This window comes from Melospiza melodia, chromosome 30 (genome assembly GCF_035770615.1).
Source record: "Melospiza melodia melodia isolate bMelMel2 chromosome 30, bMelMel2.pri, whole genome shotgun sequence".
NCBI classification, from domain to species: Eukaryota; Metazoa; Chordata; class Aves; order Passeriformes; family Passerellidae; genus Melospiza; species Melospiza melodia.
In genome coordinates, this window is record NC_086223.1 from 3,073,625 (window position 1) to 3,090,302 (window position 16,678).

General features: G+C 57.7%; 2 protein-coding genes across 2 annotated transcripts; one reads left to right on the top strand and one right to left on the bottom strand.

The window, feature by feature from the left end:
* Positions 1-488: 488 nt before the first annotated feature.
* Positions 489-8,841, bottom strand: RETREG3 (reticulophagy regulator family member 3). Its single transcript, XM_063178781.1, has 9 exons — positions 8,651-8,841; positions 8,105-8,211; positions 6,956-6,986; positions 5,820-5,946; positions 5,071-5,155; positions 4,102-4,239; positions 2,923-3,002; positions 2,448-2,580; positions 489-2,010 (listed from the first exon to the last, which is right to left on the bottom strand). Exons 1-9 carry the CDS (start codon positions 8,839-8,841, stop codon positions 1,577-1,579), a joined length of 1,326 nt encoding a protein of 441 aa, XP_063034851.1. The 3' UTR covers positions 489-1,576.
* A 197-nt stretch (positions 8,842-9,038) lies between these two features.
* Positions 9,039-16,545, top strand: TUBG1 (tubulin gamma 1). The gene is made up of 11 exons (XM_063178809.1): positions 9,039-9,163; positions 9,413-9,525; positions 10,071-10,238; positions 10,409-10,477; positions 11,257-11,336; positions 11,946-12,072; positions 12,701-12,787; positions 13,011-13,160; positions 14,401-14,553; positions 14,817-14,978; positions 15,871-16,545. Exons 1-11 carry the CDS (start codon positions 9,115-9,117, stop codon positions 16,066-16,068), a joined length of 1,356 nt encoding a protein of 451 aa, XP_063034879.1. The 5' UTR covers positions 9,039-9,114; the 3' UTR covers positions 16,069-16,545.
* Positions 16,546-16,678: the final 133 nt, after the last annotated feature.

Here is a 16,678-nt window from a genome sequence, read left to right on the forward strand (position 1 = left end):
CCCGCGGTGGGCGGGGGAACGTGCCCCGCCCGGTACCGGCCCGCGATGGGCGGGGGAACGTGCCCCGCCCGGTACCGGCCCGCGATGGGCGGGGAAACGTGCCCCGCCCGGTACCGGCCCGCGATGGGCGGGGAAACGTGCCCCGCCCGGTACCGGCCCGCGATGGGCGGGGAAACGCGCCCCGCCCGGTACCGGTCCGTGATGGACGGGGGAACGTGCCCCGCCCGGTACCGGCCCGCGATGGGCGGAGGAACGTGCCCCGCCCGGTACCGGCGCGCCCCCGCGGGAACGCGGCCCGCGCACAGCTCAGCACTCCCCGGCTGGAACCGGCGGTCCCGCTCCCTCGCCCCCCACCGCCTCCGCACCGGACTCAGCCCGTACCCGTTACCGAGCTCCCCTTCCCGGCTGAGGCCGCCCCCCCGGCCCCGCCCTCAGCCCCGGCACGGCGGACGCAGTGGGATAAGCAGAATCAGACAGACAGCAGCCGGTAACGGGGTCCCTGACGAGGTACGTTCTTGGCTGCACAAACGTGATCAGAACCGGGTCTGTATGGCTTAGGAAAAGTAACGGGGGCACTCGGTGGGCACTCGGTGGGCAGAGGGGGCTGGCGCTCCCTGGAGTCTGCTGGTTTGTTCACAGGCACGACCTCTTCAGTCGCTGCTGGTCTGGGCTGCTGTCCCTGCTGTCCCTGCTCTGCCTGCACACGGCTGGAGGCAGCACGGGCCCAGGGACACAGCACGGCCCTGGCAGCCCTGCTCCACCTCCTCCTTCCTCCAGGAAAACGTGCAGCCTCGGCCCTGCCCACGGGGAACGCACTGGAGCAGCACAGGGGTTTCTAGCAAAGTGTTAGTTGGCTGTTAACAAAAGCTGTTAGTTCAGAGAAGCAACACAAGAGCAGGGGCTACACGTGGATGTTGTTGTAGGTGGTCTGATGGTCACAGCAGGTGTCTTATTGCCATTGAGCTCTTACAAAACAGCATCACGAGGAGCTGGAGCCGAGGGAGCAGCCAGTGCAAGGAAAACATTGCAGCTGCTCAACATCCACAGTGGAGCAAGGGGCTTGGTTCCACCTGGAGTTGGATATTGCTGGGAGAGAAGACTTGGATTTGTGCACACATTAGGATTGGGGAACAGCTGTCTGAGACAGAACAGCATTGAGGCCCAGACAGCACATCTGAGGGGCTCTGTCCTGTTCCCCTGGTTACACATCAGTGCCAGAACTCAGTGCACAATTGTTCCTGGCGATGCTGTCAGTCCCACTGGACTTGAGAGCTGCAAACACCAGATTTATTGTCTGAGAGATAAAAGTTTGGAGCAGGCAGCATCATGTCAGACAGTGCAGGGTGATTGTGGAGCTGTCCCATCAACGCCTCTTCCCTACAGATTGCCAGTGTCCTTTATTTTAAGATCCAAGCGAGGCTACGGAGTCACAAGTGACAGTGGTGCACCCAGCCAGGAGTGGCTGTCACATCACCCAGACCCCCAGGAGACGATTGAGAGAACTGTGCAAAGCTTTTCCTTCCAGGATTCACTCCATGATGCGCAGTAGAAAACCAGAGGGAAGTGACAGCATGGTTTACTGGCCCCGGGAGCCAGTGGGATCCAGCTGGTTCAGCTCAGACTGATCCAGCAGTTCAAAGTCATCCCCTTCAGCATCAGTGTCCAAGTCCAAACTGGCTGCTCTGAGGTGAGTCTTTGCCCCTCTCTGGGGATTGGTGCTGCGTGAGGGGCCTGCCTGAGAGCCTCCTGACAGTGCCAGCTGGATCATGCCCCTGGTGACGAAGCCAGCGATGTTGTTGGTGAGGTTCTGCACCGATGGCAGCGTGCCAAACTCCTCCTGCTCGTAGGGGAGCTGCAGATCCTCTGTCCCCTGCGCGCGGTACGCCAGGCTCGGGATCCCAATGCTGGTGTCATCCTCATCATCTATGCCTGTTGCTTCAGGGTTTATGGAAGGGAAGTCAGGCAGATCCCTGGCAAAAGATTCTTCTGGGTCACTGTGACCATCCAGGTCTGGAAGAGGAGAAAGTGCTTTAATTGCCAGTACTCACCAGCACCCGCAGGCCCAGGCAGGAGCTGGGCCAGCACCTCCCCTGGACACACTGTTGGGAGCTCACAGATCACACTCTTCAACATCTCCCTCCCCTCATCTCAAGGGTTCAGATCCCAGCTCACTCACAAGGAACACTGGTGCTGAAGCAGCCACCTGTGAGAGTGGAGCACCAGCACCCAGAGCCAGATCTGCCTGTGCAGAGCTGCTGCCCTCGCTCAAGCACCACAGGAATGCAGGAGGAAGTTCAGTTCTGAACAAAACAGGCACTTGCAGCTCATTTCCAGCAGCAAGGCTGACATCAAACAGCCAGACTTCAATGATGGGAGGTAACACATCCTCCCTCTAGCCTATCACACTGGCACCTGCTCAGCATTCCACACCTTCCCTTCCCTCTCACCTTCTGATCCCTCTGTCAGGGGTGTCTGGCCCCTGGAAAGGTTAAACATCCCATTTTCAGTATAGGAAACCTCAGCATCTGAATGCTCAGAGTCAGAGATGGTCAGTTCCTTGGCCACCACAGAGTCATCCAGCTTTGAAATAGAAGATAAAATTGAAAACATCAGCACTAGAAAGGTTATCCCCACGCCTCAAAACAACAGATGATGGAGTGGCCTCCTGCTAAACCTGGACCCCGTGGGAGACTGGTACCTGAGACTCATTCACATTTACTGCACAGGGTAGGAGACTGCAGCTGGCACAAGCAGCTCTGGACATTCTTTAGTGGAACAGAGTGGGAAAAACCTATCTGAAAGGACAGTGTCCTCATCTGCTCTCCTATCACTCTGAGCTGTGCTGCCAGATGTGCTGCATGTCCCCCCAGTGAGGTTTGTTCTTTCCAGCTGAGCTCTTCCCTCTCCAAGAAGCTCCATTACCTTGGGGCAGAATGCAGCCAGCTCCTCTTCACTGTCACTCCCATCATCCGTGGCTTCCTCACCCAGGGCCCGGCCATGCACTGTTAGAAAGCACACACAAAGCTGTTACTGCTGCTGGGCAAGGCTCTGTGCAGGACCAGAAACCCCCAAACTGCACAGAACAGAGCAGAGCCCTGTTCCACAGCAGAGCCATGATCATTTGCAGGTTTTTTGCTGAAATGAACATGTGCAGAACTCCCTCGCACAGTTTTTTTTCCTCCTTTCCTCCTTTTTCCAGAATAGAGAACACACAGTTCTGACAGCCAAGAACTGGAGCAGCTCTGGGAAGGTGGTGTGAAAAGCCCACAGCAGCTGCTTCCTAGGAGATGGCTGCAGAGGAGGAACTGCCTCTCTCTCTTCTCAAGGCAGTTCCAAGGATTTGCCATGCCACACATGCAGCCCACACTGCCCACCAAGGCTGGAGCCTCTATTTATTCACAGCCTGTTCCAGGGATCAGAGATCCAGGTGTGAAACCTTGGAGGCAGAAAGGGCACAAGACTCTATTGGAATATTGCCAATATAGCCATCAGGACATGCCTAAGCTTGTCTGGCCCTTGCTGCTGAACCAAATAGCAGCACTGTGGTGTTTCACCCCACAGACCCTTTTGGCTAAGCTGGGTGTGTGGTGTTTCACCCCACAGACACTTTTGGCTAAGCTGGGTGCTTGGAGGAAAGTCCAGGCCTGCAGGAGCTCTGGTGGTGCTGGGATGGAGCTTCCCCCCATAACAGGGTCTGCTCCTTGGGTTTCTCTCTGGCAGAGAAGCTTTAAGGCGATGGTGAAGGAAAGGAGTTGGTTCTGATGGAGGGTTTGGAACCAGAGCTTTATTCTGGCCCACAGCTCCAACAGAACTCCCTAACCCCGTGGTTGCTGTGTCTTTGAACCCCAGGGAAAAGGGGAGGGAAGGGGTAGGGAGCCACCAAACAGGTACAGGAGGGGAGGGACAAAGGACACCTGGATGGCCCAATGCCCCCCCCAGGGCTTTGAATCTGCCAATCACCGATGCTCTTCTGGAATTCCAGGACTGACAGACAGTGCTGGGAGGGGAAAGGAGAGGTGACTGACACACCTGGCAGGGAATTATCAGAGAGGAACCCGAGGCTCTGAGGTAAACCCTGAAATGACAACACGCAGGACTCACGCTGCCGCTGGCGCTGCCTCGCTGTCACGTATCCGCGCACGCTCCAGTCCAGGCGCTGCAGCACGGGCTCCAGCCTCAGGTACACCCTCTGCCCCAGCCTGTGGTACACAGCCAGGGGCCACAGCAGCACCAGCAGCACTGCAGGAAGCAGGAATGTGGGTTAGAAAGGTGCTCAGGATGCTGCTTGGCAAACATCCTGCCTGTTCCCTGATGCAGCACAACACACAGAGCACACAGATGTGAGCACTGAGGGCAGCGCTGTGGGAGGCTGTTGGAGGAGGTGCCATCACTAGAGCAGTGTGTTTCTTGTTGATGGAGTGACAAAAGTATTTTTTGTCCTTTTAAAAAGGAAAGAAGCCTAGAAGTTTCTCTCCTGGATTAGGTGGAGAGTTTCTCTCCTACCTCATAGGTCTAGGGGACTTCACCTCAAACATAAGGATAGCTAATTGTACAGAAATTGCCTGCCTGAGCAATTTAGTAGAAAAAGAAGTGAACAAAGGAACTAATCACTTTTGTGAGGTGTTTTACGAGGAGCAGGATTTCTGGCACCTGGCTCGGTTTTTCCCTGTTTGTTATTTTGCACTTCATTACATCTTTTTGTTTCCAACACTGCAACAGAAGCCATCCTGCTGATTTTTATGCCTCCAAGGGTAGCTGAGCTAGCTTGGGTGTGTTATAGCCCTCCAAGAGCTTATTAGATCTGGCTGAAGGAGGCTACTACATCACATCAGCTCTGCCAATTTAACAAAATTGAGAGGCCAACCTGATCTGTAGTTACTAAGCACTCAAACACATTCTTTCCAGACCAGACTTTGAGTCCTGGTCAAGAACCACCACATTCCTGGCAGAATGTATTGTTTTAAATTTTAAAACCATTCACACAAGCTTTCCTTTTGAGCCCCATCCCTCACTCAGCACTACTCATCTCCTTTCACATGTAAGTCTGTGTTGGCACAGAGCTTTACTTACACAGCAGGTACGAGAGCAAGAGCCCAGGGATGTACCGGCCCAGGACAGCCAGGAAAGTGAACACTCCACACACTAAAAGGCAAAACTGAAGAACATGACAGACAGTGAGTTTCCAGGGTTAAGCAGCAGGTCCACTCACTTCTTGACCATCTCAGCCTCTGCAAATCCTGGGTCAGGTCATTGTTCCAAAGAGGGTGAAGCCTTCAGTGTCCAACCCCTGCTCCAGTGTGGGCACAGGGGATCTGCCCTCAGAGCCACAGGCAGCTGAGGAGCTTCCCAAAGCAGGGACACCAACAGCAAGGAAGAGGTTAAACTAGAGAGCTCTTCAAGGTGAAAAGCACAAGCACAATATCACTGTGCTACAGGTTTCTCTTTCCATAAACTCAAAAAAAAAGAAGAAGGAAAAAGCTTGACACATTCTCAAACTGTTAAAACCCAGTGAGGAGACAAATTTGACAGACACTTGAAAAGGCAGAAACCTCCAGAAGGAGCAGCCAGGCTCTCACTTCAGTGGTGCAATCCACACAGTGACATTCACTTTCTCCTCCCTCCTCCACAACCTGATTATTCTGCCTGGGTTTTCCATTCCTCCCCACCACATAACAGGCATGGTGCTTGAGGGAGCCCTCCCATGACAAGCTCCCATCAGAAACGTGTTCAGCCAGTGCTGGATGCCAGCACAGCAGGATCCTCGTGGTCAGCACGGGCTCCACACCAACCAGGTCATTTCTGAACTGCACATTTCTTACCTTGCCAGGACTTTGCCTCTTGAAAACGAAGAGATTATTCAAGAAGTTGGTCCCAGTCACCCATCCTTCAGCCAAATGATGACAGAGCTCTGGCAGCCCCAGCAGCCGAGGGTGGACGTATCCCCAGCTGCAGGGAAGGCACAATTTGGGGAGACATTGCTGCATCAGTGGCAGGGATGAAGACCCTCATTATAAATACTTGTCTTAAAGCTTCCTCCTGTTCCCACCCAGCACAGAGCTCTAGAGGTGAGGGCCACTTGCCCTCCAAGCAGTGCCCTGGTCAAAGCAGTTCATCTACAGCCCCTCTAGCAGCATCCCAGTGCTCCCACAGCAGCTGACGAGCAGGAATTTGAGTCAATGCCCTGGCAAATTTCAGTTTCCATGCTGCACAGGCAAATCAAGTGAATCCATTTATTTTTTTTCTGTGTTTATCTGGTCAACTGCAGCCTCCAAGTGTTCAGCGTGAGGTCTAGAAGCAGCCTTGCACCTCACTTCATGTACTCAGTTACTCTGGAGGCCTTGAACTGGTCAGTTTTTGTTAGTGTTGCCTAACTGCTAGTCAGGAGTACCTGAAGGTTAGAAAGAGCAATTCCTTTTGTGCTTGAGCCTCTTAAAAAAAATGAAAATAAATAAAGACAATTGTCCTTTGGCAGCAGGTGAGGTGATGATTTAATCAGGAAGTGACATCCAGCACAGGAAGGTGTGCCCAGAGAGGCAGGTGTGAGCACTGAGGCAACACCTCAGCATTTCTCAACCCATAATTAATGCTGCAGTCACATCATAACTATGCAGGAACAACTGCTGGAACAAGCCTGTTAAATATTCCCCATCAAGTCTCAGAAGACTTCATTAATTCCCACAGAAATGCTGGTTTCCTGCTACTGGAGAGCCACACAAGAGGAATTGCTCTTAAGGCAACACTTCTAACTTCAGGGGGCAGGGAATCAAGCAAGCAAATCTTGGAGGCTGCTAAGAAGACAAAGTATAATAAAATGGCTTGGGCAAGTAAAAAACTTCTCATGAGCACCTGGCTGCACCTGGGTCTCCCTCCTCCCCCTCACCCAAAGGTGCCAACACCCCAAGCATGTGCAGGTAACAACACAGTATCACAGCAGAGCAGTCAATTAGTTTCCTACCTCTCATTGTCTAATTCATCAGGTCTTGCCACTAAAATATTAAGAACAGACACTACATTAGTTGCAAGGAATTTGCCATGGGAATGCTTAGCTCTTGGGATTTAAGTAAAGTTTTAATAAGCTGGGGAACACCTGGAAAAGACATTAAGTGTAATTACAGGATGGAGAAGCATCACTCCATAACAAATCCTGAGTGTGTGTACGTGTGACAGCACAGGGCTGCAGGAGTCTCTCCCTGGTGCTCCTTGGTGTTTGTTGCACTCTAGAGCCTGCCCACCTCCCTCTCCCCCCTGCACACACCAGCTGGGGAGCAGGAACAGCCTGCACACTGGAGGCATCGTGGATTTATCCTTTAATACCTTCCCACCCAGGCTGAGACTTGAAAGGGATCAAATCAGAGGGATGAGGGAGCTGGACAGACACTGTCTCCTAACAAGGAGCCTGAGCCAAGCTTTGAAAACAAGGAAAGCTTTAATGTCTTCCCAGGAAGTACAGGGAACGTAGATTGAAGCAGAAAGCTGGGAGCTGGACTTGCTGGTTAGTCAGGGAACCAGCCCTGGGAACATGCAGACCCTCACACTGCTCCAAACTAACCTGACCATGCAAAGCCAAGGGACCCTGAGCTGCTGGATTGGGGCTGTCCATCAGTGTATTAATGTCACAAAGGAGGGAAACAACTGCTTTGGTCACTGAGAGCTGAAAACTGACTCCATTACAGCCCTTCAGATGCCTCTTCTCCCAAAGACATCTCTGATCAACAGCAAGGCTGGGACTTGTGTTCATCCTAAACTGATTATGGATTCTGAGGGGGAATCCAGACGAGTTCCATCTGCTTCTGTTTCTCACTCTGGTACTGAATGCTCACAAAGTGAATCACTGTCTCCAACCTGCACTAGGTCACGTACATCCTGTGGTTCAGGATTACAAGGCACATACCAGTGTCACAAGCACAAAAAGAACTTGTGTTTACACAGGTTTAGAATATTCCAGCTCCAGAAAGAGCATGCCTGCAGTAGTCTTGCTGGCTTCTAGACCCTTAAAGCAAAAAGTTGAGGTTTTGGCAATGTAACTGCAGGCAGCGCAGAGCCTGTACTTGTGAGGCTGGAAACTGGGCTTGATTTGTTGCTATGAGCTCAAAATGCAACTTACCACCAATTTCTGGCCAGATTTTGTGTTTCCACTGGTCTACACACACTACCACTATGAGGGTTACAGCAGTCAGGAACAGCAAACGAAGGGAAGTCAGAGCAAAGAACCTGTGGGGAAGAAACCAATGAGTTGGTACCGACCAGATATTTAGGGATAACACAAACCGACCTCAAACCACTCACTGAGGGGGAAAACTCAGCACCTGCTACTCAGTCACCACACAGCGTGCCCCGGGGGCAGCTGCCGGGTGACTCCGGTTTGCTCGTGTCAGGTGTCCCGGGACAGCCCTGGTGTACAGCTCCTGTCAGGGCAGGCTGCCCTCCCTCCCCTGCCTCAGAGCAGGCTGGTTTGATGCTCTCAGGTACAAGGAGAGCACGGGGACGGGGCTGCAGCAAACCCAGCGCTCCCGGTCCCTCCTATCCGAAAGGGGCACGGAGCAAACCCGCGGCCCCTTACGGACCGCTTCTCCCCGAGGGCAGCTCCCCCAGGCCCCCCGGCCACCGCAGCCCTGAGCGGCCCTGTCCCGGTCCCAGCCCCGGCGCTCACCAGAACAGGCCGTGCACCGCCACCCAGCACAGCGCGCTGCGGCCCGGCCGCTCCCACACCAGCGCGGCCTGCACGGCGCCCAGCAGCGGCTCGTAAGGCCCGAGGCGGCAGCGCAGCGCCGCGCTCAACGCCTGCACCCGCCGCTGCCGCTCGCCGGGCCCGGGCCCCGCCGCCGTTGCCGCCGCCGCCATCGCTCCCTCACGGCGTCAACATCCGCCCGCCCGCCGCGCGCGCGCGCCCGCCGCAAGCATGGCGGCCCCCAGCAACCGACTGCGACGCCACTGTGCGCGCCGCCATCTTGGCGCATGCGCGGCCCGCACCTCCCGCCGGGACGCACGCGCGTTGCCGGGGCGGCGCTGCCCCGGAAGCGAGCAGCGCGCACGCGCAGTGCCGTTGGCGCCGGCGGGAGACGCGGCGGTACCGGAGTCGGGCGGGGCGCGGAGCGGAGCGGAGCCTCGGCCGCGATGCCGCGGGAGATCATCACCCTGCAGCTGGGCCAGTGCGGCAACCAGAGTGAGCGCGCCACGGCCGCGGCAGGCCCGGGGCAGCGCGCACCGGGCGGGGTCGGGATGCTGTGGTGGTGGGGGGGGCGGTTAGCGGGGCCTGGCGGGACGGGGCGGGGCCTGGCGGGACGGGGCGGGGCCTCACGCGGGTGGGGCGGGGCCTCACGCGGGTGGGGCGGGGCCTGCGGGCCGGGGCGCTCCGGGCCTTGCCCCGGTACCGGGCCCGGTGCCCGGCCCGTCTGACCGCGCCTCCCCGCAGTCGGGTTCGAGTTCTGGAAGCAGCTCTGCGCCGAGCACGGCATCAGCCCCGAGGGCATCGTGGAAGAGTTCGCTACCGAGGGCACCGACCGCAAGGACGTCTTCTTCTACCAGGTACCGGCAGCCCCGGGCCGCGGAGCGTGAGCCGCCCTGCTCCCCGCGGGGCTCCGTGCCCCGGCAGGATCCGCTCACTGTCCGTGCCCGTTGCACACCCCGCGGGCACCGGGACCGTGCAGTGCGGGCGGCTCAGCCCGGCTCCCGCTCCCTGCCCGCCCGCGCTCCCGCTCTGTCCCTGGAGCGCTGTGGAGGCGGAGCAGAGGCACGAGGCTGGGGCTGCCATAGATAGCGCCTTATGTAAGCACCCGGAGTGCCTCCCCCTCGCCGGCTGGCAGAGCTCTGGGGCACAGAGATGCTGCACTGAGGGCAGGCTGCACAGGAACAGCCTCTCCCTCCTCCCTGTCACCGTGTGGGGCTCACCTGCAGCTCATGCACAGGAGCAGCCTCTCCCTCCTCCCTCTCACCCTCACCTGCAGCTCATGCACAGGAGCAGCCTCTCCCTCCTCCCTCTCACCCTCACCTGCAGCAGGGGTGGCTGATGCTCTGGGAAGGAGGTGGCACCAAGCTGCAGCAGCATGGAGATGCTCTTGCTCCCGTTGTAGGCAGATGATGAGCACTACATCCCCCGGGCCGTGCTGCTGGACCTGGAGCCCCGTGTCATCCACTCCATCCTCAACTCCCCCTATGCCAACCTCTACAACCCAGAGAACATCTACCTGTCTGAGCATGGAGGGGGAGCTGGCAACAACTGGGCCAGTGGCTTCTCACAGGTACCAGCCCTTGGGGGAGACTTTTCAGCCCTGGGGTTTGCCCTGTGTCGCTGCCCTGTGTGGCACAGGACCACACTGCCAGTCTGACTCAGCTTCACACTGAGCTTGAGCAGCTCTTGTCCACGTTGTGTATGGGAAAGGAGCAAAACCAGTCCTGATCTCTCTTGCAGGGAGAAAAGATCCATGAAGATATTTTTGACATAATAGACAGAGAGGCTGATGGGAGTGACAGCTTGGAAGTAAGTCAACAAGGAGCTGGTGGCCCTGCCTGGTGTTTTCCCAGCTCTTTGTGAGGTTGAGCTCAGCATTGTGATGGGCACAGACTTAGCTCAGTGAGCTTCTGAGCACAGAACATGTAGAGAGGGGATCTGGGGTCAGATTTGTCCATCCCCACTCCAGCCTGCCCCAGAAGTTCTCTCACTGTTTGCTTGTGGGGTATTTTTCTCTATGCTGTCCATGTGAGCCATACCCTGTGTGCACACAGACAGGGCTGCCAGGTGCTCGTGTCAGGCTGTGACATGGCAGCAGGGAAAGGGAGGACATCACTCAAACAAGCTGGCAGGAGATTCAAGTGCCTGTTGTGGGAGCTGAGCATGTGGGAGCTGCCCTGGAGCCAGGCACTGGGAGCTTGGCCTCATTCTAGAAGGAGTGAGGGATGTGAAGGACCCAGGAAAGAGCTGAGAACATGCAGTTCCATTTCCTGTGCCAGACTGGACCCCTGGGGGTGACATTGGAGCTGTTCCAATGCTGCTCTGGGTGGGAGGAACCTGAGTGCTCTCCCACAGAGCAGCTGTTGCACTTTGTGGGGTGTGCAGAGATGCGGGTCCCACTGTGTGGGCAGCAGTGGCCTGAGGAGCTGCAGCTGCTGCTGGGCTCTGGAGGAGCTGGGGTCAGAGGAGCTGGGTCAGTCTGTGCTGTGAGAAGCTCTGGCCCTGTCTGGCAGGTGTCTGCTGGAGCTAGCAGGGCTGACACATTGTCTGAGCTTCACTTTCAGCCCCTGCCTGCTGCTTCCTTCCAGGGCTTTGTACTGTGCCACTCCATTGCTGGTGGAACAGGCTCTGGGCTGGGCTCCTACCTCCTGGAGAGGCTGAATGACAGGTGAGCAGAGCCCTGGGCAGGTGAGCACAGCCCTGTCCCCTGCCCACACCCCGCTGCAGTCCTGGCCCAGCCCGGGCAGCCTGCCTGGAGCTGGAGAGCGCTGACTCAGAGGCACCACCCCCAGCCAAACACTGCCTTGTGCAATCCCTGGCACCATGCCTGCTCAGGGCTGCCTCCTGATACGCCTGGGCACTCGAGAGCCTCTGAAACTGGACTTGATGTGTCCAAGCTCTGCCTTCCCTCAGTGTTCTTATCAGGCAGCCGCCTGCGGACACCCTGACGGTGCAGGGGAGGGCGGGAGGCTCTGGCTGAAGGCTGGGAGCTGCCATCCTGGCCTGTTGCAGCTTGCATCCTCTTGAAAAGGCTTGTGAGCAGCTGCTTAATCAGCCTGTGGATGGCTCAGCCTCCCTGTAGCTCCTCTGGCAGCCAGCTCCTGTGCTGCTGGGGCAGGCATGGCTGGGACACATTCTCTCCCTCCCTGGGAGCCACTCTGGCTGCAGCTTTGGTGACTCACCCTGTCCTGAGCCCTGGAGACTGCTAAGGCAGCTTGTGGGAGGGGAGAGTGTAGCTTGGTAGTGTTAACCCTTGAGATGCTGCACTTCTCACCAGGTATCCCAAGAAACTGGTGGAGACCTACTCGGTGTTCCCAAACCAGGATGAGATGAGCGACGTCGTAGTCCAGCCCTACAACTCCCTGCTGACTCTGAAGAGGCTGACCCAGAATGCTGACTGTGTGGTAAGAGGCCCGTGGTGCAGCCAGCCCTGAGGAGGTGGCCCTGTCCCCAGAGCTCAGAATTGCAGCCCATCCTGGGGGGATGAGCAAGCCCCAGGTGCAGCAACAAGCACACCCCAAAGAGAGGGACCAAGCAGATGTGGCCCCAGGGACCCTCACCCCTGCAGAGCTGCCTGGCATTTCTGCCTTGGCTCCAAGGCAGTGAGGACAGGCTGTGCTTTCTCTGTAGCTGTGCTGCAGCCCCTCCTGAATGCAGCATTTGCAGCACCCACAGCCTCCCCAGCCAGGCAGCACCTTCAGTCTGCCTTCAGTCACATCTGACCAGACACTGCTCATTCCTTCAGCTGCTCCCTGCATGTGGCAGTGCAGGAGCAGTTGCACTGGAGCTGCTGCAGTGGGGCAGAGCTCTTGGGAGAGCGTGGGGAGCTCAGCCAGGAGGGAGGGAAGAGGCTCCATTGACTGTGTCAGTTACAGCCATGCATGAGTCAGCTTGTGGTTTCAAGTGTCTGCCACCTGTGCAGAGGGCTCCTCTGAGGGCCTGTGCTGGACCACCAGTGCCCTGGGACACATGGCCAGGACTGGCCTTCCTCAGCTGCCTCAGGGGCCCCTCAGAGCCAGGTCTCTCTTGCAGGTGGTTCTGGACAACACAGCCTTGAATCGGATCGCGACAGACCGGCTGCACATCCAGAACCCGTCATTCTCACAGATCAACCAGCTGGTGAGAAGGGCTTTTCCCTCGGGAAAATCCAGAATGGGGTTTCCCTGCTGTGTTCAGTTTAGTCTGAACCTTCTTCATGGGCTGGGCTGAGGGGTGGGCAGCCTGGAGCTGTGAGTGAGGGCCCTGTGCCCATCCAGGTGCCGCAGCTTCCCTTGGTCGTGCCGGCATGAGGCAGGTTTTTACAGGCTCTGTGACCCTCTGCTGAGCCTGTCCTCTCCCCCAGGTGTCCACCATCATGTCTGCCAGCACCACCACGCTCAGGTACCCTGGGTACATGAACAACGACCTCATTGGGCTGATTGCCTCGCTGATCCCCACGCCCCGGCTGCACTTCCTCATGACGGGCTACACGCCGCTCACCACCGACCAGTCGGTAAGGCAGCCCCCATGGGGCTCTCCTCCCCATCCCCAAGGGCACAGAGGCTGCCACACTCACCTTGCAGCATCTGTCAGCCCTGTCTCGCTGTGAGCTGTCACTGCACGTCCCAGATCCCAGGCTCATGTCCCAAATCCCAGCCCACGTGTGCTCGCACCACGTGACGGCCGCATGTGCAGTGAATCAGACCCGAGCAGGCAGCTGTGCTTGTGCCAGGCTACCTGCTGCATGCATCAGGCTCTGGACTGGCAAAAGCCACCCTTGGCAGTGATGAGAGCAAGGCCAGGAGAGTGGCCTTGCCAGTCCTGCCACCCCATCAGCTTCAGCAATTTGGGTCTAAACAGCAACGCTCGTTGTCATTGAGGGTGGGCTACAGGTGTCAGACCCTTCCTGAAGCTCAGTCTGTGTCTGAGAGTGAATTTGCCACCTCTCTGCACTTCAAGTGCTGTTCTTTTGTTTGGCTGGTCCCTAACCAGTGCCCCCCAGCCCCCTGGTGCCAGTGGGGCAGTTCTGGTTTCTGGGAGGTGCTCACCTGCACTGCCCCACCACGGCCCGGAAGGAACTAACAGCTGCTCTTCTCCTCTCCCTGCGTGCATTTCCTCAGGATGTTTCTCAGAGAAGCAAATCTGAAAAACTGCTGGCTCTGAAAAGGGTATCAGTGTGTGATCTGTCCTCCGAGGGAGGAGTGTGGGCAGGGGGGGCTGCCACCTGAGCCAGCTGTCCCTGCTGTGGGCAGGCTGGGTGCTGGCCCTGGCTGTGCCCACCCAGGCCAGCAGCAGCTGGGCAAAGCCCCAGCAGCACTCAGGGACAGGCTGCCCATAGCTCAGAGCTGGGCAAGGCAGGGAGGGCATGCAGTGGGATTTGCTGTGGAACCCGCACTTCTTTCTGCTTGGCAGTGGGACAGAACCCATGTTTGATAGCAACAATATAAAACAGGTCCTTGTGCTTCTGTTCTCAGCTGAGCTTCACCCCCAGCCCCTGCTGTGCTGCAGGGTGTGGGCCAGACAGCCCCCATGCTGGAGCCTCCATTAACACTTTGTTTCTTGGCCTGGCTGTGCCTGTTGTGCCGTGTTGGGATTTCCCTGTCTGGCATGTGGCTCTGCATGTGACTCCATCCCCTGTGTGAGGGCATTTCTGTCCAGCTGCCCCCTGCTCCTGTGTGTGTGTGTGTGTACCAGGCAGCAGGAGGGCAGGGAGCAGCACACCCACTCCCTCTGACCCCTGGCTGCCTGTGCAGGTGGCCAGTGTGAGGAAAACCACAGTCCTGGACGTGATGAGGAGGTTGCTGCAGCCTAAAAACGTGATGGTGTCCACAGGGCGAGACAGGCAGACCAACCACTGCTACATTGCCATCCTCAACATCATCCAGGGGGAGGTGGATCCCACACAGGTGAGTCCCCGTGGCTGTTCAGGTACTGATGGCCGTGGTGTGGCACAAGGAAGAGCATGGTCACTGTGCAGGGATCCTGGGGTGAGGCTAGGCAGTGTCTGAGAGCTGGCTTCAGATTGCTCCTCTTGGGGCTTTGGCCTCATGGGAAGGCAGCAGTCGTGATGAAATGACTCCCCATGGCTGTGGGGAGCAGCTCCTGGGTCTGCTGCAGCCAGGCTCTTTGTCCCTCACCCTGCTGTCCCTTGCTGTTCTCATCCTTGCAGGTTCACAAGAGTCTGCAGCGGATCAGGGAGAGGAAGTTGGCCAACTTCATCCCCTGGGGCCCTGCCAGCATCCAGGTGGCTCTGTCCCGCAAGTCCCCTTACCTGCCCTCTGCTCACCGTGTCAGTGGCCTCATGATGGCCAACCACACCAACATCTCCTCGGTGAGAGCCTCCCCTGCCAAGCCAGGCCCTGCAGCCCCAGACCTCTGGGCATTGTCCATCTCCGTGTCCTCAGGCAATGTCCATCTACCTGTCCCTGGGCTTCATCCATCCTCCTGTCCCTGGGCATTGTCCATCTCTGTGTCCCTGAGTATTGTCCATCTCTCTGTCCCTGGGCTTCATCCATCCTCCTGTCCCTGGGCATTGTCCATCTCTCTGTCCCTGGGGTTCATCCATCCTCCTGTCCCTGGGCATTGTCCATTCTTCTGTCCCTGGGCATTGTCCATCTGTGCCCCTAGGCACTGTCCATCCTCCTGTCCCTGGGCATTGTCCATCCTCCTGTCCCTGGGCATTGTCCATCCTCCTGTCCCTGGGCATTGTCCACTCTCATATCCCTGGACATTGTCCATCCTCCTGTCCCTGGGCATTGTCCATCTCTCTGTCCCTGGGCTTCATCCATCCTCCTGTCCCTGGGCATTGTCCACTCTCATATCCCTGGACATTGTCCATCCTCCTGTCCCTGGGCATTGTCCATCTCTGTATCCCTGGGCATTGTCCATCCCTCTGTCCCTGGGCATTGTCCATCTCTGTATCCCTGGGCATTGTCCATCTCCCTGTCCCTGGGCATTGTCCATCTCCCTGTCCCTGGGCATTGTCCATCCCTCTGTCCCTGGGGTTCATCCATCCTCCTGTCCCTGGGCATTGTCCATCTCCGTGTCCCCGGGTTTCATCCATCATTTTCTCTTCACTCTGGGCCTGTCACAAAGCCAGGGACGGGGGTGGGTGGCTCCTAGCAGGGCTCAGATCTGGTCCAGTGTCCTCCCAAGCCCTGCTGGCTCCTCGGGGAAGGCTCCCTGGGGCTCTGTGGCCGCCCTGACCCGGCGCTGCTCCCCAGCTGTTCGAGCGGACGTGCCGGCAGTACGACAAGCTGCGCAAGCGAGAGGCTTTCCTGGAGCAGTTCCGCAAGGAGGACATCTTCAAGGACAACTTTGACGAGCTGGACAACTCCCGGGAGATCGTGCAGCAGCTGATCGATGAGTATCACGCCGCCACACGCCCTGACTACATCTCCTGGGGCACGCAGGAACAGTGAGTGCCCTGCCGGGGCACAGGAAGCTCCGCGGCCGCCCCCGCGCACGCCGGCAGGGCTCGTCTCTGCCGTGCCCACGTTTGTCACCCCTCAGCGCTGCCTGGCGTGGCAGAGCCCTCGTGCCAGCGCTCCTCTGTGGAGAGCTGGGGCACAGCTCCCACCCCACCGTGTGCCCTGGCCCAGGACAGGACTGGGGCAGCTGCGCGCTCTGCTGGGAGGGAACCTCTGCCTGTGGGAGCAACGCTTGCTGCGAGGAGGAGGAGGAGGAGGAGGAGGAGAGTGACCCTGGGGCTGGGAACAGGCCTGGCCCCCTGAGTTTGGGTGCACACAACCCCCGTGGCCAAAGGCTCCGTGTGGCTGAGCTAGTCCTTGCCCTGGGCGGGAGCCTTGTTCCTCCTTGGCCAGATCAGGCCTGGGGCACGGGCTGTATCTATATTTTTGTAGGTTATTTTGCTTTAATAAAGGCTGTTCCTGCACTGATGCTGCCTGCATGACTCCAGATTGAACAGCCAGGCAGGGAAGCCTGGGGCTGGTGCTTGCCTTGTCTGGCTGGCCAGCCAGCCCCATTGCACAGGAGAACCATGGCCACTGCTCACTGACATGCCCTGGGGTG